Source organism: Mustela erminea, chromosome 11, assembly GCF_009829155.1.
Source record: "Mustela erminea isolate mMusErm1 chromosome 11, mMusErm1.Pri, whole genome shotgun sequence".
NCBI lineage: Eukaryota > Metazoa > Chordata > Mammalia > Carnivora > Mustelidae > Mustela > Mustela erminea.
Genome location: NC_045624.1, coordinates 87,533,947 through 87,557,227, shown reverse-complemented (window position 1 = coordinate 87,557,227; position 23,281 = coordinate 87,533,947). Strand labels below are relative to the sequence as shown.

The 23,281-nt window shown below is 44.5% G+C and overlaps 1 protein-coding gene across 10 annotated transcripts in view; it reads left to right on the top strand.

The window, feature by feature from the left end:
* Window positions 1-6,565: 6,565 nt before the first annotated feature.
* SRPK2 (SRSF protein kinase 2) overlaps window positions 6,566-23,281 on the top strand; it is a 251,972-nt gene continuing 235,256 nt past the window's right edge. For 3 of the 10 annotated variants that reach the window (XM_032305489.1, XM_032305488.1, XM_032305487.1), the window contains exons 1-2: window positions 12,945-13,086; window positions 13,656-13,710. In XM_032305489.1, coding sequence (XP_032161380.1) covers window positions 12,960-13,086; window positions 13,656-13,710 — 182 coding nt within the window. In that variant the 5' untranslated portion in view covers window positions 12,945-12,959. Of the gene's footprint in view, window positions 6,806-12,944; window positions 13,087-13,449; window positions 13,566-13,655; window positions 13,711-23,281 lie in introns of those variants that run through there. The other 7 variants (XM_032305498.1, XM_032305493.1, XM_032305491.1 and 4 more) reach the window with 6 other exon arrangements.

Below are 23,281 nucleotides of genomic sequence, written 5' to 3'. Positions count from 1 at the left end.
AGCCTCACGATGACATCACAACATGTTGCCTTCCTCTCTGGTGACAAATGGTGCACGAGAGGAGACATCCGCTTGCTGTACATCACTGGCCATGGTGAGTCACGAAAACATGCCATACCTACCCAGAGATTAAAAAATGCCGTTGTCTTCATTTTATTTATTTATTTGTTTGCTTGTTTATTTATTTAGAGGGTGTGGTGGTGGGGAGGGGCATGGGAGCAGGGGAGAGAGAGAATCTTAAGCAGGTTCCATGCCCAGCACTGAGCCTGATCCCGGGCTCAGTCTCATGACCCTGAGATCATGACCTGAGCCCAAATCAAGAGTTGGACACTTGGGCGCCTGGGTGGTTCACTGGGTTAAGCCTCTGCCTTTGGCCCAGGTCATGCTCAGGGTCCTGGGATCAAGCCCCGCATCAGTCTCTCTGCTCAGCAGGAAGCCTGCTTCCCCCTCTCTGCTGGCCTCTCTGCCTGCTTATGGCTCTCTCTCTCTCTCTCAAATAAATAAATAAAATCTTAAAAAAAAAAAAAAGAGCTGGACACTTAACTGACTGAGCCACCCAGGGGCCTCCCAAAATACCATTGTCTTTTTTTTTTTTTTTTTTTTTAAGATTTAGGGTGTTTGTTTGTTTTTTTTTTTTTTTTAAGATTTTTTTTTATTCATTTGAGAGAGAAGGAGAGAGTGAGAGCACAAGGAGAAGGAGAGGGAGAAGCAGACTCCCTGATGAGCAGGGAGCTCAATGCGTGTGGTACTTGATCCTAGGACCCTGAGGTCATGACCTGAGCCAAAGGCAGACACTAAAGAGGCCACCCAGACTCCCTAATACCATTATCTTTAATTCATAGTTTGGTATAGTCGATTGTTTTGACTATTCTATTAATAGAACCTCAATAAGTTTATATTACTTATAAAGTCAGAAGAATATCACTCTAACAATCCTATGTTATATAAAAATAGATTTATGCAATTGTAAATTGTGTTGTTCTAGAGCACGTGAAGATGATTTGATAGGGGTGCCTGGCTGGCTCAGTCAGTGGATTATCCGACTTTTGATCTTGGTGTTGTGAGTTCCAGCCCCACAATGGGTGTAGATATTACTTCTAAAAAGTTATTTTAGGGCGCCTGGGTGGCTCAGTGGGTTGGGCCGCTGCCTTCGGCTCGGTCATGATCTCAGGGTCCTGGGATCGAGTCCCGCATCGGGCTCTCTGCTCAGCGGGGAGCCTGCTTCCTCCTCTCTCTCTCTGCCTGCCTCTCTGCCTACTTGTGATCTCTGTCAGGTAAATGGATAAAATCTTAAAAAATAAATAAATAAATAAATAAATAAATAAAAAGTTATTTTATAAACAAATGGGTATGTTGCCTTCACTTCTCCCCCCCCTTTCCCTTTCTCTTATGTTTGTTGAGCAGGTTGAAGGGCTAGATGGTGGCCAGCTTCCTCGAACCAACATCTTTTTAGCAAGTTGCTGCTTTTTCTCCATGATCCGCTGAAGTCAAGAGCCCTGAGCTCCCAGCAGGTGCTAGAAACCCATTGGTTCTTCAGAGTTTGGCTTGTAAAGGTTTCTGGTGGGGTCTGCTGATGTGGGTTGTTTGCCTTGGAGCTTGTGTAGGTGATTTTTTTTTAAGATTTTATTTATTTATTTGACACAGAGAGAGATCACAAGTAGGCAGAGACGCAGGTGGGGGTTGGGGGGAAGCAGGCTCGCCGTCAAACAGAGAGCCCAATGCGGGCTTGATCCCAGGACACTGAGATCATGACTTGAGCTGAAGGCAGAGGCTCAACCCACTGAGCCACCCAGGTGCCCCATGTGTAGGTGATTCTTTTTTTTTTTTTTTAAAGACTTTATTTATTTGACAGATAGAGATAACAAGTAGGCAGAGAGGTGGGGGGAGAGAGAGAGAGAGAGAGAGAGAGGAGGAGAAAGCAGGCTCCCTGCTGAGCAGAGAGCTGGATGTGGGGCTCGATCACAGGACCCTGGGATCATGACCTGAACCGAAGGCAGAGGCCTCAATCCACTGAGCCACCCAGGCGCCCCTGTGTAGGTGATTCTTAAGACATTGAGGAGGTTTGGGGTGCCTGGGTGGTTCAGTGGGTTAAGGCCTCTGCCTTGGGCTCGGGTCATGATCCCAGAGTCCTGGGATCAAGCCCCACATCAGGCTCTCTGCTCAGCAGGGAGCCTGTTTCCTCCTCTCTCTCTGCCTGCCTCTCTGCCTACTTGTAATCTCTGTCTGTCAAATAAATAAATAAAATCTTTTAAAAAAAATACATTGAGGAGATTTGAGGGGGAACCCCCTGAAATCTAAGTCCCTCTAAGAATAAATCTCCACGGGATTCAGTTCAGTTTCAGATCTCCATTGAAGATTTTTGAGAAAGAGGGAGCCTGGCTGGTTTAGTCAGTGGATCGTGTGACTCTTGATCTCAGGGTTGTGAGGTCAAGCACCATGTTAGATGTAGAGCTTACTTAAATTTTTAAAAAAGTTTTTTTTTTTTTTTCTAGATTTTACTTACTTGTTTGACAGAGAGAGAGCATAAGCAAGGGGAGCAGTAAACAGAGGTAGAGGGAGAAGCAGACTCCCCACTGAGCAGGGAGACCAGTGTGGGACTTGATCCTTGGACCCTGAGATCATGACCTGAGTTGAAGGCAGACGCTTAACCAACTGAGCCACCCAGACGCCCTGGGGAGAGGGTTTAAGCAAGGAGACTGCCCAGCCCATGAGCAGCCCCCCCCGCCACTGTTACCTTGGGTCTGCTCCTCTGTCAAGTCATTTCAGCAGATTGTGAGGCCCGAAATGGGTCTTGCAGGACAATAGAAGCAGCCAGTGGAAACCAAGGCCTGTTTATCTCCAGTTGCCCAGAGGGATGTGTTCTGGGGTTACTGAGTGTGCCCTTGGACAAGACTGCCCTCGGTTTACATTACTGTTTTACATTAGTTCAGCTGTACAAGGGGACAGATTTAAACTTACTTTTGTTCTTGTCATTTATTCAGCACCACCTACTATGTGCCAGGCACTCCCAGAGGAACTAAGGACATACAGTCCCTCTTTAAGCAACAGAGTCTAGTTTTTGTTAGCATTGCAACATAAAAATCCTGACGTGGAGAGTAAATTACAAGCGTGTGGGACTTCATGATGTCTAGAAGTTCTGAGAATCAGGTGTGAGATCCAGGAGAATGCTTTGAAATCAATGCAGTTACTGAGGCAACCATTTGGGAAAATCCTTTGGCCGTGTCTGCTAAAAGTGAGCACACACACACATCCCCTATGACTTAGCAATTCCATTTTCTAGGTTATAGACACATACTCACCCAAAGACAGGGATGAGAACATTTATAGCACCGCTACTGGTAATGGCCCAAACTGGAGACAGCGGAACCACCTCTTACTGGTAGAATCATGTGACCATCAGAGTCTGGAGACAAAACAGAAATTACTTTCTTGTGGCAGTTAGATCAGCAGCTTTAACAAACAAACAAACAAACAAACAGAATATAAGGCATCGTTTGGTTGAACAGGTACTGCAGAACGAAAAGAGGATAAAGGGGACACTGTGATAAGACCATATTGCAGGAATTCCCATCTCTACAGCTGGGGAACAAAGTGCAGAGCGGGGGTACTCCCAGCTTAGAGGAAGAGGCTGGGACCCGGAGGTCTGAGGAGGGGGTGTTGCCTGGCGTTGGGTGTCGTTCTGAGGGGACAGCATGAGACTGGTTTGAGGTACTCTATAAAACTTGAGACTGGACCCCTCTGCTGTTGTGAAGAGAGGATGGTGACAGGACCCGCCAACCACAGGAAGGGGGTAAACTCGGTCTCCGTTTCCAGGCTCCAGGCTCCCTCTGGCGCCCCCAGCCGGCAGAACTAATTATAGTCTGTTGGCTGAGTCAGCTGCCTCCTTACAAAGCTGAGACTAGAAGGGCAAGTTTGGGTTTAAGACACAGCACTTGGTTTTTTTGTCTGTTTGTTTGTTTTTGTTTTTGTTTTTAAGATTTAATTTATTGGATAGAGTGAGAGGTCACTTGAGGCGGGGGGTTGCAGAGGGAGAGGGAGAAGCAGGCTCCCTGCTGAGCAGGGAGCCCAACTTGGAGCTCCATCCCAGGACTCTGGATCATGACCTGAGCTGAGGGTAGGTGTTTAACCAGCTGAGCCACCCGGGCGCCCCTTGTTTTTCTTTCTTTCTTTCTTTTTTTCTTTTTTTTTTTTTTTGAGGGAGAGTGTAGTAGGGAGGGACAGAAGGAGGGTGTGTGAAAGAATCTTAAGCAGGCTCCACACCCAATGTGGAACTTGAGGCGGGGCGCTATCTCACCACTCTGAGATCATGACCTGAGCTGATATCAAGAGTAGCACACTTAACAGACTGAGCCACCCAGGTGCACCAAGACGTGGCAGTTTAATAAATGGTGTCAGTGGGGGCCCCTGGCCGACTCAGTCAGTAGACCATGTGACTCTTTTTCTCAGAGTTGTAAGTGCCAGCCCCACACTGGGTGCAGAGATTACTTTCAAACCAAATCTTTAAAAAAATAAATAAGTGAATGGCACCAGTGGATTTAAAAAACAAGTGGTGGGGCGCCTGGGTGGCTCAGTGGGTTAAAGCCTCTGCCTTCGGCTCGGGTCATGGTCCCAGGGTCCTGGGATCGAGCCCCATATCGGGCTCTCTGCTCAGCAGGGAACCTGCTTCCTCCTCTCTCTCTCTCTCTGCCTACCTGTGATCTCTATCTGTCAAACAAATAAATTTTTTAAAAAATCTTAAAAAAAAATAAAAATAAAAAACAAGTGGTATATTCACAAAATGGAACACTCTAATGAAAGTATTACTGCATGTAACACACAGCCTAGTCTTGCAAACATGAGGTCCAGCAAAAGAAACAAACTGTAAAGCCCTAGTGTATGATTTCATTTACATAAACCTAAAAACTGGGCCCCTTTAATCAGCAGGCTAGTTAGAATAGAAGTTATCTATGTGGGAGTAGTGACTGAGGAGGGACGAGGGGGCTTTCGGGAGGTACTGGGAGGGTTCAACATTGTTTTTTAACGATTTTATTTATTTGAGAGAGACAGAGAGCACAGAGGGAGAGTGAGAGGGAAAAGCAGGCTCCCCACTAACAGAGAGCCTGATGTAGGACTCCATCCCAGGACCCCGTGATCATGACCTAAGCCGGAAGGCAGATGCTTAGCCAACTGAGCCACTTAGGTGCCCCTCAAATAAGTATAATTGAACACTATAATCTTGAGGACTCACCAAGCTGTTTTGTGTTTGTGTTTGTTTGTTTTTTTTAAAAGATTTTATTTATTTATCTGACAGACACAGATCACAAGTAGGCAGAGAGGCAGGCAGAGAGAGAGGTGGAAACAGGCTCCATGCTGAGCAGAGAGCCTGATGTGGGGCTCAATCCCAGGACCCTGAGGTCATTACCTGAGCCGGAGGCAGAGGCTTTAACCCACTGAGCCGCCCAGGCACCCCATGTTTGTGTTCTTTTTTAGATTTTATTTTTATGGGGCACCTGGGGGGCTCAGTCAGTTAAGCATCCAACTCTTGATTTCAGAGGTCATGATCTTGGGGTTGTGAGATTGAGTCTCTAGTTGGGCTCAGGGCTGGGCATAGAGTCTGCTTGAGATTCTCTCTCCCTTTCTCTGTCTCTTCCCTGCCTTAGAAAATGAAAAAAAGATTTAATTTTTAGGTAGTCTCTACACTCAATGTGGGGCTTATACTTACAATCTTTTTTTTTTTTTTAAAGATTTTATTTATTTATTTGATAGACAGAGATCACAAGTAGGCAGAGAGGCAGGCAGAGAGAGAGAGGAGGAAGCAGGCTCCCTGCTGAGCAGAGAGCCTGATGCGGGGCTCAATCCCAGGACCCTGGGATCATGACCTGAGCCAAAGGCAGAGGCTTTAACCTACTGAGCCACCCAGGCGCCCCTCAGCTTATTTTTACATCAGATTTTATATTGGATTTTTGAATCAGTTACCATAAAATGGAAAACAAAATTCTTATACTCAGAGAGTTCATGTATTTGAGAAACAAGTATTTTCTCATGGCTCTGTCCATGTTCAAATGCTGGAAAGACCTGTCCAGGGTTCGAGAGTTTGGCATAGTTTATTATGGTCCGACCCTCTGATTTGTTTAGATATGCTCTGGCATATTAGTCAAGATTCTAAATCCCGACTAATACAGCCCTGGACAGATCGTTCGAAGCCATTTTTAACTGGCTCCTTTTATTTATAACACATCTATTACTATTGTTGATTTTCCCTAGATAATCTAGACTACGTTCCCTTTTCTTTATTTAATGTGAACATTGGACTGAAAATTCTCTTTTATTTCTACTGTTTAGACAATAGCCCAGTGAGGGGGTCTGTAAGGATTCTCGCTCGCAAATCAGAGGCCCTGAAAGAAAGAAGGAATGACCCCTTGTGGTGGTTTAAGAAATATGTCCATTTATTCTCTGCCACTCTTCCCTTCAAGAAGTGGTTTCGTGCCCCTCCTTTGAGCATGGGCTGGACTTGCCTCTCATGATTGGAATGTGGTGAAAATGACAGATTGTGACTTCTGAGGGTAGGTCACAGAAGGCAGTGAAGTTTCTTTCTTGCTCTCTGGGGGAAGCCACACACTCAGCCACCCTATGGAAAGATCCAAGTGGAGGAAGTGAGGCCTCCTTGAAAGAACCAGTGAGGGAGGGTCTGAGGCCTCCTGCTAACAGCCATGTGAGTGAGCCATCTTGGAAACAGATCTTCCTCAAGCCTCCAGATGACTGCAGCCCTAAGTGACAACTTCACTCTCCAGCCAAACAGCTCCCCAAGGCCCGGACCACAAAAATCGTGAGATAATAAATGTTTGTTTTAAGTCGCTAAATTTGGGAGAAATTTGTTTTGTAGCAATAGATTAGTAACACATGTCTTGATATGCATATAGATAAGAACAGCTTGTATTTTTTTTAAACTTCTTTTTTTTTTTAAAGATCTTATTTATTTATTTGACAGACAGAGATCACAAGTAGGCAGAGAGGCAGACAGAGAGAGAGAGGTGGGGAAGCAGGCTCCCTGCGGAGCAGAGAACCCCACGCAGGGCTCAATCCCAGGACCCTGGGATCATGACCTGAACCAAAGGCAGAGGCTTTAACCTACTGAGCCACCCAGGCGCCCAAGAACAGCTAATGTTTCTTGAACAATTAGATTGTTCTCTAAGTATTTTATATGAAACAACTCATTGAATCCTCACAAGCATATAAGGTAGTTAATATTACTATCCTCGTTTTGCAGCTCAGGAAACTGAGGCACAGAGAAACTGAGTAACTTGTCCAAGTTACCCAGCCCGAAGTTTACCTAGTAAATGTTAAAACTGGGATTTGAACTCAGGCAGTCTGGCTATACTACTCTGTGCACTAACTTCTGGGTTAAATTCTTGCTTTAATGGCACTAATGCCATGGAGAAATATGCTGTAATCATAAAAGACGGGCTTAAGCTTCATAACAGAAGGTATAAATTAGATCTAAAGGAACTTTCCTACAAATGTCAAAGCATTGGAGAGCCTTTAGAAGAGGCTATGTTCATATCCACTAAAGGCCCAAAGGTGGGTTGTATGACCTCTCCAGTCTATTTCTAATTCTATGACATACTAAATGTACCTTCTACCATATGGCATGATTTAATAGCTCTACTTAGAAATGTTAGTGTACAATTGGGTTTATGGCATTCTGTAATTTTCTCTTATGTTTAGTAAGGATTAACACGAAAGGTTCACCTTGAATTCTGTTGTGCTAGATTGGGGGGAAAATGCACATATACTGCCCTTTTCATTTCTTTTGGACTGCTAACAGAGAACAAAATATATCCAGTTCTAATACTACCGCTTCTTAATTATAATCTCAGAATTAGATTTATTAGCAATAAATAATGGTAGAATAAAATAATTAAATTTATACTCAGGGTTGTGAGTTCGAGCCCCATGTTGGGTATAGAGCTTTAAAAAAAAAACTTAAAAAAATACTTATACTCTTTTTGTTTCTTTTTCTAATTTAATTGAAAATGTCATTTGAAATTATGCATCCCAAAGAAATTTTCCATTTTTAAATTTCCATTTTTAAAATTAAAAAAAATCGTTTTTCGGTAGGCTCCACACCTGGTATGGGGCTTGAACTCACAACTGACCCTGTGATTGAATCGCATGCTCTACCCACTGAAACAGCTATGTGCCCCCAAATTTTTAATTTTTAAATTTGTAGAGACTAGGTTTTTACTTTATCATTCTTTCTGTAAGCACCTAATATAGTATGTGCAAATTTATTGATTGATAATTAAGTTGGTATATTTTAACTCAATAAATTCAAAGCAATTCACAGATATTGTAAGTGGCAAATGTGGTTCTCTCCTAATTTATAGATGTAAAAAGATTGACACAACTTAGGTCTTTAATTGTTATCTTCTCAGTGAGACCTTTTTCTTAAAAAAGATTTTATTTATTTATTTGAGAGAGCATAAGCAGGAGCAGGGGGAAGAGTAGTGGGGGAGGGGGAGGGAGAAGCAGACTCCCTGCTTAGCAGGGAGCCCAACTCTGGGCTTGATCCCAGCACCTTGAGATCATGTCCTGAGCCAAAGGCAGACACTTGACTGACTGAGCTACCCAGGTGCCCCTCGGTGAGACCTTTCTTTAACACCTCCTCAGGGGCACCTGGGTGGCTCAGTCATTGATGCTTCTGCCTTTGGCTCAAGTCATGATCCCGTGTCCTGGGACCGAGTCTCACATCAGGCTCCTTGCTCAGCAGGAACCCTGCTTCTCCTTCTCCTGCTCCCCATGGTTGTGCTCTCGCTCACATTCTCTGTCAAATAAATAAATAACTAATACAATCTTTAAGGAAAAAAAAAAACCTCTCGAAAAAAAGAAAACATCTTCCTGAAAGGTTGGTATTTTTTTATTTTTCATTTAGTTGTTGTTTTTTTCTTTTTATAGATGCTACTGCCATCTAGTAATCATAGTAATACTTCACATATTTATTTTGTTTATTTTCTCTTCTGGCAGCAGAAAGTAAGCTCCACGAGGAAGGGAGATTTCTGTGTTCTTCTTTCAATATGTAGAATAATGCTACATTAATAGGTATTAGATAATTATTTGTTGAACAAATGAGTGCAAAAGATCTAGCAGGCAGATTCGGTCTCGTGTCTTCCATCTAATGTTAATGATAATTAATTATGTACTGAATTGTTACTTATTTTATTTGATTATCATATTGATCAAGGAGGATTGGTATTGATATTATTACTATTTTCCAGATGGTGTAATTAAGTAACTTGTTCAAGGTTATGGATAAATTAGTAGCAGAAATTGTCTTCAACATTAAGTGAAAGTAGCCAGTCACAAAAGGCCGCAGAGTGTATGATTTCATTTACATGATCTGTCCAGAATGGGCAAGTCTATAGGGACAGAAAAGAGATTAGTGGCTGCCCAGGGCTTTGCAGGGAAGGATGGGGGAAATGGGGAGTGACTACTAATGACTATGGAGTTTCTTTTAGGGGTGTGAAAAATATTTTAAAATTAGATTGTGGTAGTGGTTGCACAACCATGTGAACGTACTAAAAAATCATTGAATTTTGTGCTTTAAGGGGATGAATTGTATGGTATGTGAATTAAATCTCAATAAAGCTGTTAAAAATAATAAAAGAAATTGGTTTCAAATTCACATTTCTTTAGTTTCCAAGCTTCTAATCACCTTCCAGGAGGAGCTAAGATTGGACACATGCTGGTTTTGAGACCATGTCAAAGAAAGCACAAGGTTTTCTGTAACTTCTTGTGCCAGAACCTGAAGAGGTGCTCAAAAATCTACTGGGACATGTCCAACGGTCACTACCAATTGGAAGGGACTTTTATGGTCAAATATGGAACAATTCAAGATCAAATATTGAAGTGACAGAAATTACTGTAAATATTGATACCAAAAACAAAGGCAAAAAACAAGACGAAAACAGAGAACCAAGGAGTGGTGAGAAATGAAAGGTCTTCTTTATATAAGAATGCCACCTAATTAATACAGGTGGAACAGTTGGAATGACAGGATTATAGTGTCATTCTTGTACAACCATGATAGTAGTAATCGACCCAGGCAAGCATCATCAATAGATGATGAGCCACCCAGGTGCCCCTCCTTCTTCATTCTTTTTATGGGCTGAAAAATATCCATTATAGGGGTGCCTGGGTCATTGTAGGGGTGCTCAGGTCATGATCTTAGGGTCCTGGGATCGAGCCCGGAGTCGGGCTCTCTGCTCAGCAGGGGTCCTGCTTCCCCTCCTCTCTCTGACTACTTGTGATCTCTCTCTCTGTCAAATAAATAAATAAAATCTTTAAAAAAGGGGGGAAAGCAAACCCATTTAAAAAAATATGTTCCATTGTATGTGTAAACCACAGTTTGTTTATCCATTCATGTGTTGATGGATATTTGGGTTGTTTCTGACCTTTTGTCTACTGTGATTAGTACTGCTGTGTACATTTGTGTACAAGGATTTGAGTACTTGCTTGCAGTTATTTTGTATATATACCTAGGGGTGGAATTGCTGATAATTCTATGTTTAGCTTTTTGAGGAACTGTGGGACTGTTTTCCACAGTGATTGCACCATTTGACATTTCCACCAGCAATGTACAAGGATTCCAATATCTCTATATCCCTGTCAACACTTAGTTTTCATTTATTTATTTATTTTTAAAGATTTATTTATTTGAGAGAGAAAGAGAGAGTGTGAGTCGGGGGAGGGGCAGAGAATCTCAAGTGGCTCCCCACTCAGTGCTGAGCCCGTGGGCCTCCACGTGGGGCTTGATGTGGGCTTGACATGGGGGTTGATCTCAGGACCCATGAATTCATGACCTGAGCCGAAACAGGAGTCTAAAGCTTAACCGACTGAGCCACCCAGGTGCCCCTTATTTTCCATTTTAAAAAAGGAATATAGCCAACTTAGTAGGTGTGAAAGGGTATCTCAGCATGTGTATGTGTGTTTGTGTGTGTGTGTTTAAGATTTTATTTATTTATTTGAGAGATAGAGCAAGAGAGCACAGAGGTAGAGTAAGAGGGAGAAGCAGACTCCCTGCTGAGCAGACAGCCTGATGCTGGGCTCAACCCTGGACACTGAAATCATAAAATGAGCCCAAGACAGATGCTTAACTGACTGAGTCACCCAGGGGCCCCTCTTTGTGGTTTTGCTTTGCTTTTCTCTAATGATGTTGAGCATCTTTTCATGTGCTTTTTGGCCATTTGCGTATCTTTGGAGAAAGGTATATTCAAGTCCTTTACCCATTTTTTACATAGACTATTTTTTAATTTATTTTTATTTATTTATTTATTTATTTATTTATTTATTCATTTATTAAATTTGTTTATTTGACAGACAGAGATCACAAGTAGACAGAGAGGCAGGCAGAGAGAGAGAGGGAAGCAGGCTCCCTGCTGAGCAGAGTGCCGGATGCGGGGCTCGATCCCAGGACCCTGAGATCATGACCTGAGCCGAAGGCAGTGGCTTAATCCACTGAGCCACCCAGGTGCCCCTAGACTATTAAATAGAAAAGAAACAAAGCTAGCTTTACCATAGAAAAATGATTAAATGTAACATCACAAATAATGGAACAAAATGCCATAATTTCCGTTCTGTTGCAACATACTGAGATGGACACAATATCATCCATACAGTGTACCTGACAAAATTATTTAACTTGAATCTAACAGGGAACAGACCAGTACAAAGTGAGGAGTATCCTGCACAACAGTAGAACTGGGTTCTTCAATTGAAGTCAATGTTATAAAAGAAAACAACAACAGCTAGGGATTATTCTAGACTAAAGGAGTGTGAAAAGACAAGGCAATTAAATGTAATGCATGATTCTTGACTGTATCCTGGATTGGAAAAAAGTCAGCAAAAAGGGACATTTTGAAAATTTGAATATGGCCTCTGTACAGATAATATTACAGATAATATTATATTAAATTTTCTTGGAATGATAATGGAATTCTGATTATGTAGAATATTTTTGTTCTTAGATACTCATTGAAATGTTGAGGGTAAAGGCTAACAATGCAAAAACTTCAGTGATTCAGCAAAAACAACAAAGAACGTTCCATACGCACACATACACACAAGGAAAGCCAATGTGATGAAATGTTAAAAATTGGTGAATATGGGTTAATATGAGTGTTGCTTATATTTTTCTTATAACGTTTCTGTAGGGTTAATGTTTTTGAAAATATAAAGTTGAGAAAGTACTCAAGTAGAGAGAACAAACTGATGGTTACCAGAGGGGAAGTGGGTGGGGGTGGCCGAAGTAGGTGATGGGGAGTAAGGAGTGCACTCCAAGGAGGTGATTGATTAAAATAAGATCTTAAAAAAAAATGTTGTGAAAGTAAAAGGGTCATCAAATCTAAGCAATACTTTCGGTTCTTTGTGTTTAGCATCTTCAGAATAAGACGAGTTATTTTGATGAGCTAAGAAAATAGTTGTTCAACCAAAGAGAGTCAATAGTCCGGGTGGCTATCTTTCCAAAACATTATAATTATTTAAACAACCACAGGAACACTGCAGTTGTCATTTTGTCCCACTACCAGCTTGATTCCCGTCTTTATTAGGTAGCATGGTAGGTGGAAAGGATTTGGAGACAGCTAGGCCTAAGTTTGAATTCTCGCTGGGCAAACTGTTCAACTTCTTTAGGACTCAGTTTCCTCATTGTAGGACGTAGGCAATAACTCCTTGGCGGGACTGTTGTGTTAACGGTTATGCACTTGTTTACTGAGCTGGGCTTTAATTCAGGTGCCAAAACTTCAGCGTACTTTCCATACCAATTGCGTCTTTTCCCTTAATTGAACGTAACAGTCCTGTGGGGTGGGCAAAGGGGAGAGATGAGAGGACTTCTCCAAGGTCACACAGCTAGTGAAGGACCCAGGTTTCCCCGCTCTTGGTCCAGTGCCCTTTCCACACCCGCCGGAGAGGAGGAAGCGGCGCTCATGGGGATGCAAGGATGTAGAGGAGCAAAGGGGGAGAAGAGGCCGCGCGAAGAGAGGTGGTGTGAGACCCGCGGAGGCGCCGGCCAAGGAAGGGCGCATGGAGAGGCGGGTGGCGCGGTCGGCCGGGGTGCGTAGGGGAGAGGCTGTGGAGAGGGAGGGTCGCGCGGGCCGGGTGCTCAGGAGGGGCGGGAGGCCTGGGCCGTCCGCGGGGGCGCAGGAGGCGGAGGCCCCGGCCGCAGGCAGGGGCGGGGGACGCCGTGGGCGGGAGTGGCGGTGGTGGCGGGGAGTCATTTCTGCACAGGTGGGGCAGGTGGGTGGGTGCGGGGCGCGCGGGAGGGCTAGGCGCGGGGGGTCCGGACCCCAGCGGGCGGGTGGGGGTGGGGCGGGGCGGGGGCGGGGCCGGCCGGGGGCGGGTCTCACTGGGCCCCCCGCGGGAGCGGCGGCTGCTGCGGCGGCGGCGCAGGCGCGGTTCCCGCCTCCTCCCGGCTGGCGGAGCGAGTGGAGGCTGCAACCCGGCTCGGCTCGGCTAGGCTCCCGCGTCGCCGCTGCCGCCGCCGCGAAGCCCCCCGCCCCGCTTCCGCCGCGTCGGGATGAGCTCCCGGAAAGGTGAGTGGCCCGCGGCGTCCCCTCTTCCCCGCCACGCGGCCCCGCAGGCCGGCCGGCCCGACCGTTAATGTGTGTCTTCTCTTTCCCTAGTGCTGGCCATTCAGGCCCGAAAGCGGAGGCCGAAAAGAGAGAAACATCCGAAAAAGTGAGTCCACGCCGCGCTAGCCCCGGGGCCTGTGCCCCCGCCTGGTTGAGGGCAGCCCGCGACCACGCAGGGGAAAGTTGCCCGGATCCCCAGGGCCGGCCGGCTGGTCCCCCGGGACGCCGGCGCTCGCCTCCTGCGCGCCCCGGCGGGCGGCCCGGGGGGAGGGGCGGGCGGGGGAGGGGCGCGCGCGAGCCTGCGGTCCCCCGCAGAGCATCCCCGGACCCCCGGGCCCCCGCGGCCGCGGCGGCCGTGGGGCGGGGGGCGGGCGGCCGGGCGCGGGGGCGCCGGGCGTGCGCACCCTCCCTGCGCGCGGTGCTGGCCCAGGGGTCGCGGGCCCTTCCCGGGAGGGGCGCTGGCGTCCTCCTCCCCGGCCCCGCCGCGTGCGGGCGTGAGGCTGCTGCGTGGCTCGCACCTGGGCACGGGGGCCCAAGAGGAAGAAGAGCCGAGTGTGCCAGAAAGTGAGCGAGTGTGTGTGTGTGTGTGTGTGTGTGTGTGTGTGTGTGGCCTTCTCTTCCTCCCCGGCCCCCGCCTCTCGGCCTTTGCGGCTGAAAACCCGAGCTGATTGTCAAGTGCTTTGCCTCGGGCGTGTTCCTGGCGCGAGTTCAGCGCCGAGACCTGTGCGTTTCGGGGCTCGGGTTTTTATTCGAAACTTTCTGCTCGGGCCGAGCGTCACTTCGCTGCGCGGCGGGTGCGCCCGGGTCGCGGGCTGCGCGGGACCGGTGGGCGTGTGCGCGGGCGGTCCCCGGCGCGGCTCCCCGGCCCTCGTTGTGCCGGGCAGTTGATGAATAGGGTGGTGATATTTAAAACGTGCCAGCCGCCGGCCACCTCCAGCCTGGCCGCGGCCCGGGGAGGGAGCGGCCGGCGCCCGAGAAGCCTTTCCTGGAGAGCTGCTCCGACCGCAGAGCGCCGCCGCGTCGCTCCTTTTCCTCTCAGTTTTAAAAAGCCGGCCGGTGTTCAGCGTCTTGACTCCTAGATTTGTGGCTTCACTCTTCCTTTTGAGCAAGAGATACTCGGTGGTATTTGTGGTCTTCCAGGGGATGGCAGTCCATGATTTTCTTTAGAATCGCGAACATTTCTGGTTCTGTTTCCTTTGGGGGACTACCCTGCAGCATTCCTAGGCTTTTCCCTTCCTGTCCACCTTGGTCTCTGCCTGGTGAATTTCAGGCTCTCTATGAAAACTGACCGAGGGATTACTTCTGACAGGACTTTTGTTCACTCAAGATGGACTATAACTTGAAAGTATTTTCAGGGTCTCAAAATGTGGATCTTCATATAATAATGCCTCAAAAAATTATTACAGTGATAGAAAAAAATGCTTATTAAGGACTTATTAACTGGTGGGTAAAAATCTGATAATTGGGTTCTTAAGACGTTAAAACAGAATGGATGTGGTACTTTGAGATGCTTTACAAAATTAATGCTGGCTTTCAAGTCAGGGCCTTAAATTTGGGATTTGCTTTGAATGTTGGGAGATTAAGCCCATGAGTAAGGAGAACTGTAACGTTTAAGATCCTCAGTACTGAGTTTTAAAAAACAACTTTAAATTCGAAGCATTTATTTTCACATAGTGCATTATGTTTAGAAATGTAAAAAGGAATTGAAAAAAGCATGTCCCCAATTTTGGGAATGGCTGTGTGTGTGTGTGTGTGTGTGCGCACATATGTATGTATAATATGTCTGTATGTTATATGTAGACATACATGTTGAAAAACCCTTTTAGTTAACTAAGTCAACATGTGTTTCATATTTTCATATTTCAGGGTATGATTTTCCTAATGGCCAAGAGCCTTTTTTGATGTGCTGCAGTTTGGATTTATGTGGTATGTTTATAAAGAATTAGTGTATATCCACAATATCCAGTTTTCACTCTAAGAGATTAACGTTCCAGATTCTTCCATTGTCTTCTGTATTTATGTGATAAGGTTTGAGGGAAAAGCCCCCAGGCAATGGCTGAGTAAATTGGTTGGACTGCAGGGTAATTAACAAGAGGAGACCAGCCCAATTACATAACTGATAAACGCAATGCCATTTTTTGCTTAATTCTTTGAATTAAGACATTCTAAAGGAATGCTCGATAGATTTATCTGTTCATGTGTTCAACAAGTATTTGCATGCCTTTCCTTGGAGATGGTGATAGAGCTTTGAACAAGACAAAGCTCCTCATGCACGTTACATTCTGTGGGTATTGGGGGTATTGTGTTCCCTGTGTACCCTTTATCCAGATTTCCCCTTCTTGTCAAAGATGACGACAGATCAGGATGGCATATTCAGATGGTGCTATGCTATGAGGTAGGGACAACATTAAGATGGGATGCTTGAAGTAACAGTGTAGGTGACATTTGAACCCAGTGCCAGGCACCATGCTGATAGCTTTACTGCCTCTTACCCTGTGACAACACTACGGTAGACACTGTTTTTGATCACCATTTTACAGATGGGCAAGCAACATGCTTGGCTGCAGAGCTGAATATAGGCAGCCCGGGACTCGAGTCCACACTCAGCTCTCTCAGGAGGTGACATTTGACCAGAAACTAGAATGAGGAGGAGGAGATGGGAGTGTGGCAGAGGCCTTGGGGAGGAATGGGTAGCAATGTTGGAGGACCCCAAAGGTCAGGGTCACTGGAGTGTTTTGGGAGAAGATGGTGACAGGGGAGGTCAAGAGTGGGTAGGTCCCTGCCCTGTGGGGCATCTGGGGGCTTACCCATGGGAGTGACAGGATCAGTTCCTGTTTCAAAGAGCACGGGTTGTCTGTGGAGAGTGGCTTGTCAGGGGTAGAGAAGAAGTAGAGGCTGGGAGCTGGCCTTCTGTCTGAGGGAAACCATGGTGACTTGGTTCAGGTTGCAAGCAGTGGTGTCAGAAGTGGTGGAAGGGGCTTCAGAGATGGCTGGTCTGAGGAGAAGTCCTGATTTTTATAGTCAGCCCTGAGGAAGGTGATAGTCACACAATTAGCTGTGTTTGGACCAGAATTCAGGTCTCCTGATGCCCAGTGTTTTTGTTTTTTGATTAATTCTCCAGAGGAGGAAAAGGAGTAATAGGTCTAATTTGAAACCATATAAATATAATGACTGGCAAACCTAAATTATGTGACAACATGGGCCTGGGTTGATGTAATACGATATGCTTTTGTCATTACCTACTTGTATACGCAAGCTGGCTCTTCATTCATTTTCATTCAGTGAGCTTTTATGAATTGAGCCACTTCCTGGAGGCTACTTTTTTAGTATGCTAGAATTTGTAATTGTCAGGAATAGCATTAAGATTTCTCTATTTAGCTGAGTCAAAATTTTAATCTTGTTAGATTGTTCCATTGAGTTTAGTTTGCTAATTATTAATTGAGCTGCTTTGTGAGTAACAGGCAGCAGGGAAGGACTGCAGTGTCAATTCAATCATGAATCTTAAGAATTAGCTAAATCGTATGGCTTGGGAGAGTGTTGCTTTGGGGCATGAGTGAATGAATGTATGTATAAGTTTTTTTTTTAAAGATTTTATTTATTTATTTGACACAGAGAGAGACGCAGCCAGAGAGGGAACACAAGCAGGGTGAGTGGGAGAGGGAGAAGCGGGCTTCCTGCTGAACAGAGAGCCGCCAGATGTGTGGCTGGATCCCAGGACCCTTGGGGTCATGACCTGAGCTGAAGGCAGACGCTTAACAACTGATCCACCCAGGCACCCCATGTATAAAATTTTTTAAGCATCTTTATTTTTTTTTAACGCATGTAACTTTTGCATTTAAGATGTAATTCATGTACTGTAAGATTTATCTTTTCAAGTGTATAATTTGCTGGTTTTTAGTATAGTCACAACGTCGTGGAACCATCACAATGATTAACTCCACAACATTTGCATCCTCCCCTCCCCCAGGAATAAACCCCATACTTTTTAGCCGCCATGCATCATTTTTCCCTGCTCCCAATTTATTTTCTGTCTCTATAAATGTACCTATTCTGGGTATTTCATATAAATTCTGTCATCTTGTGTGTGATTTCTTTCACTTAGCATAACACTTTCAAGGTTCATCCATGTTGAAACATGTATTAGTTCTTCATCCTTTATTTTTTTCTTAAAGATTTTATTTATTGATGACAGAGAAATGTAGCGAGAGTGGGAACACAAGCATGGGGGACCCAGAGAGGGAGAAGTAGGCTTTTTGCTGAGCAGGGAGCCCAAGCTCCAGGGAGCTTGATCCCAGGATGCTGGGTTCATGACCTGAGCCACCCAGGTGCCCAGTACTTCATACTTCTGTAGTGCCAAATAATGTTACATTGTATTGATATGCCGTGTTTTATTTATCCATTCATCCATTGATGGACATTCAAGTTCTTTCCACTTTTTGACTATAAATTATAGTCCAATTATTTTTAAAAATATTTATTTATTTTAGAGAGAGCAGTTATGAGCAGGGAGAGAGGGAGAGAATCTCAGGCAGAACCCGTGCTGAAGCCCCCTGTGGGGCTTGATTTGACTCTGAGATCACAACCTGATCCAAAACCAGGAGTCAGGCCCCCAACCCACTGTGTGCCCCAGGTGCCCCCAACTCCTTTTTTTTTTTTTTTTTAAATTTAAATATTTCATTTTGAAATCAGGGACTCTTAAGAGGTTGCAAAAATGATGCTGAATTCCATGTGTACCCTTTATCCAGCTTTCCCCCAGTGGTGATATCTCACATAACTATAGAACATTCCCAAAACCAGGGAATTGACATTGCCACCATGATGCTATTAACTGAAATAAAGTTTCACTCGTTTTTATTCGTACTTTCTGTGTGTTGTTCTTTCAGATGGATCACTTGTTTAGATGAATGTGGTCATCACCAGGGTTAGGATGCCAAACTGCTTCACCACCACAGAGAAAGTTCCTCTTGTTACCCTTTTAGAGTCTGACCCTGCCCTCAGCCCTCACCCTGGACAGCCGAGCCCTGCTCTGTTCTCCAGCACTGATCTCACCACTTTGAGACTGTTACATAAGCGGAGTTACACACTATGTAACTGTTGGAGACTTTCTTTTCTCACTCAGCTCAGTGCCTTTGAGACTCCTCGGTGTTGCTGGGTGTATCAGTAGCTCATTCCTTTTTATTGCCTAATAGTATTTCATGGTGTGGATGTACCACAGTTTATGTATCCATTGACCTGCTGAGGGACATTTAGATGGCTTCTAGTTCTTGATTTTTTTTTTTTTAAGATTTTATTATTTATTTGACAGACAGAGATCACAAGTAGGCAGAGAGGCAGGCAGAGAGAGAGAGGGAAGCAGGCTCCCTGCTGAGCAGGGAGCCGGATGTGGGGCTCAATCCCAGGACCCTGGAATCATGACCTGAGCAGAAGGCAGAGGCTTTAACCCACTGAGCCATCTAGGCACCCCCAGGTCTTGATTCTTACGGATGAAGCTGCTGAACCTTCTGAACCTCCGTGTACAGGTTTTTATGTGAACATGTTTCCATTTCTGTAAGATAAATACCCAAGAGAATGTTTGCTGGAGGACTTAAGTTTGTACTTTGGCTTTCTAGGGAGTTAGTAACTTGGTCTCTTGATGTGTATCTTTCTCTCTCTCTCTCTCTCTCTCTCTCTGTTTTCCTCTGTAGGATATCTGTGATATGTGTATGCTGTTGGTGATGGGATTCTTTGCTGGATCCTTTGGGCTTTTAACTTTCTGTTGGTGGGTGGATCCTGTAGGTTATTGCTTGGCTGTGTTCTGTAGTGTAGGTTCTGACTGCTATAGGAATGATTGGCATGGGATTGGTGGCATTGGGTCAGTAAATCACAGGTGAGACAATTTAGGAATGCTGTCATGCAAGTTGATATTTTTATTGGGTAAACCTCAACCTGACTCTCCTGTAGTATAAATTCAAGCTCACAAACCCATGACCTTGGAATACCTCCCATAGAAGGTAATCACTTATTTTTGACTTCTTGGGTGGTTACACATTGTTTACTCTGCAAATATTTTTGCTTACTACAAGACAATTCAATACAACAAACACATATGAAGCAAATTCCTAGTGCTAGGCAGTGTGTTGTATGCTAGGAAGATTAAGATAAATAAAGCCCAGTTCTAACTGGAGAGTAGGAGAGATATATGTGTTTCATGGTCAGTAGACCGTGGTGGGACACTGTGATAAGCACTGTGATTTAGTTGCAGTGGTGCTTTAATGGTGGTAAGTGAAGGCTTTAGAAGAGATCTTGTTTAATTTTAGCACTACTGTTATCCTAATGAAATAGCTTTTTTTTTTTTTTAAGTGATTGGAAGTAAGTAATATGGTCTTGATGGAAAATTCAGACAGTACAGAACAATTTAAAGAAATATCAGTTGTAGGTCCATGAGTTACTTTGGTGTATTATCCTTTTACTTGTGCACATTTTTTCTCCATCTTTATTGAGATTTAGTTGCTGTATAACATGTAAATTTGAGGTGTGCAACATGATAATTTCATGCATGTGAAATGTGAAATGACTGCCACAGTAAGGTTCGTTAACACCTCCATTTTCTTATATAATTACCATTTTGTGTGTGTGTGGTGATAACAGTTAAGCTCTACTCTCTTAATAACTTCCAGGTATATGACACAGTACTGGTAATCTTAGTCTACTTGTGCATTTTTTTTTTTTTTAAAGATTTTATTTATTTATTTGACACAGAGAGATCACAAGTAGGCAGAGAGGCAGGCAGAGAGAGAGAGAGGAGGAAGCAGGCTCCCCGCGGAGCAGAGAACCCGATGCGGGACTCGATCCCAGGACCCTGAGATCATGACCTGAGCCGAAGGCAGCGGCTTAACCCACTGAGCCACCCAGGCGCCCTACTTGTGCATTTTTTTGTTAGTTTTTTTTTTAAGAAATTGAGTTATAGAGTATATATGTATGTGTATAGTAAAGTGTACTATTTCTGAGTAAAGTGCCCTGAGTTTGATGATTTTTCATGTATTCATACACTTGTAACCACCACCCAGATCAAGATACACAGCCTTCGGGTACCTGCCTCACAAGGTTGGTTCCTCAGGCCTCTCCCCAGTCTGTACCCTGCCACCCAGAGATGACCACTGTGCTCACATCTGCATTATTGATTACCGGCCTGTTGTTGAACCTTCATATCAAGAACACTCTTGGGATGCCTGGGTGGCTCAGTTGGTTAAGTAGCTGCCTTCAGCCCAGGTCATGATCCCGGCGTCCTGGGATTGAGTCCCACATCGGGCTCCTTGCTTGATAGGGAGCCTGCTTCTCCCTCTGCCTCTACCTGCCACTCTGTCTGCCTGTGCTCACTCTCGCTCCTCTCTCTCTCTCTCTGACAAATAAATAAATAAATAAAATCTTAAAAAAAAAAAAAAAAAAAAAAAGAACACTCTTGTGTCTGGCCTCTGTGAGGTTTGTCCATGTTGTTGCAGGTACCAGTAGTTCACTGTTGACTGCTCTGTACTATTCCATTGAATGACTATATCACAGTTTATTTGTCTATTCTGTTGATGAGTAGTTTTTTCTTCAGTTTCTGGTCATTATGCATAAAGCATTCTGAATAATTCTGCATAAGGAATAAAGCATTATGAATAAACTTTCTTTTTAAAGAAGTGCTCACTTCCATATCATTTGTAACTGATGGTAATATTTATATATTTTTAAGATTTTATTTATTTATTTGACAGAGATCACAAGTAGGCAGAAAGACAGGCAGAGAGAGAGGAGGAAGCAGGCTCCCCGCGGAGCAGAGAGCCCGATGTGGGGCTTGATCCCAGGATGCTGGGATCATGACCTTGAGCCGAAGGCAGAGGCTTTAACCCACTGAGCCACCCAGGCGCCTCGATGGTAATATTTTTTAAAGATTGATTTATTTGGGAGAGAGAGAGTGAGCTGGGGGAGGGGCAAGGGAGAGGGAAAAAGGGAAAACCTTCAAGCAGACTGCTGAGAGTGGAGCCTTATGAGGGAGGTGGTGGTAGGGGCTCCATCACACGACCCTGAGATAATGACCTGAGCTGAAATCAAGAATTGGACGGTCAACTGCCTGAGCCAGGCAGCTGTAAACATTCTTGTACATGCCTTTTTGTGGATGTTTGCATTCATTTCTCTTGGATATAAGCCCTTGCAGTAGAATTGCTAGATTACAGAATAGGTATATGCTTAGTGTTAGTAGTAAGGACAAAGATATTTTTCTCCCATCTTTATTATGAGATAGTTTTGATTGGACTTTTTACTCTCACACCAGCAATATATGACAGTTTCAGTTGCTTTTTATCTTTGCCACATTTGATAGAGTCATTCTTTTTACTTATTTACTTATTTATTTATTGTATTATTAGCCCCAGGGGTACAGGTCTGTGAATCATCAGGTTTACACACTTCACAGCATTCACCATAGCACATACCCTCCCCAATGTCCATAACCCCACCACCCTTTCCCTATGCCCCTCTCCCCAGTAACCCTCAATTTGTTTTATGAGATTAAGAGTCTCTTTTGGTTTGTCTCCCTCCTGATCCCATCTTGTTTCATTTATTCTTTTCCTACCTCCCAAACCCCCCACGTTGCATCTCCACTTTCTCATATCAGGGAGATCATATGATAGTTTTCTTTCTCTGTTTGACTTATTTCACTAAGCATAATACCCTCTAGTTCCATCACGTCATCGCAAATGGCAAGAGTTCATTTCTTTTGATGGCTGCATAGTATTCCATAGTGTATATATATACCACATCTTCTTTATCCATTCATCTGTTGATGGACATCTAGGTTCTTTCCATAGTTTGGCTCTTGTGGACATTGCTGCTATAAACATTCGGGTGCACGTGCTCCTTCGGATCGCCACATTTGTATCTTTAGGGTAAAAACCCAGTAGTGCAATTGCTGGATAGTGCAGTTGCTGCATAGGGCAGTTCTATTTTCAACATTTTGAGGAACCTCCATGCTGTTTTCCAGAGTGGTTGCACCAGTTTGCATTCCCACCAACAGTGTAGGAGGGTTCCCCTCTCTCCGCATCCTCGCCAGCTTCTGTCATTTCCTGACTTGTTAATTTTAGCCATTCTGACTGGTGTGAGGTGATATCTCATTGTGGTTTTGATTTGTATTTCCCTGATGCCAAGTGGTGTGGAGCACTTTTTCATGTGTCTGTTGGCCATCTGGATATCGTCTTTGTAGAAATGTCTGTTCATGTCCTCTGCCCATTTCTTGATTGGATTATTTGTTCTTTGGGTGTTGAGTTTAATAAGTTCTTTATAGATTTTGGATACTAGCCCTTTATCTGATATGTCGTTTGCAAATATCTTCTCCCATTCTGTTAGTTGTCTTTTGGTTTTGTTAACTGTTTCCTTTGCTGTGCAAAAGCTTTTGATCTTGTCCCAGTAGTTCATTTTTGCCTTTGCTTCCCTTGCCTTTGGCGACGTTCCTTGGGAGAAGTTGTAGTGGCTGAGGTCAAAGAGGTTGCTGCCTGTGTTCTCCTCAAGGATTTTGATGGATTCCTTTCTCACATTGAGGTCCTTCATCCATTTTGAGTCTATTTTCATGTGTGGTATAAGGAAATGGTCCAGTTTCATTTTTCTGCATGTGGCTGTCCAATTTTCCCAACACCCATTTGTTGAAGAGACTGTCTTTATTCCAT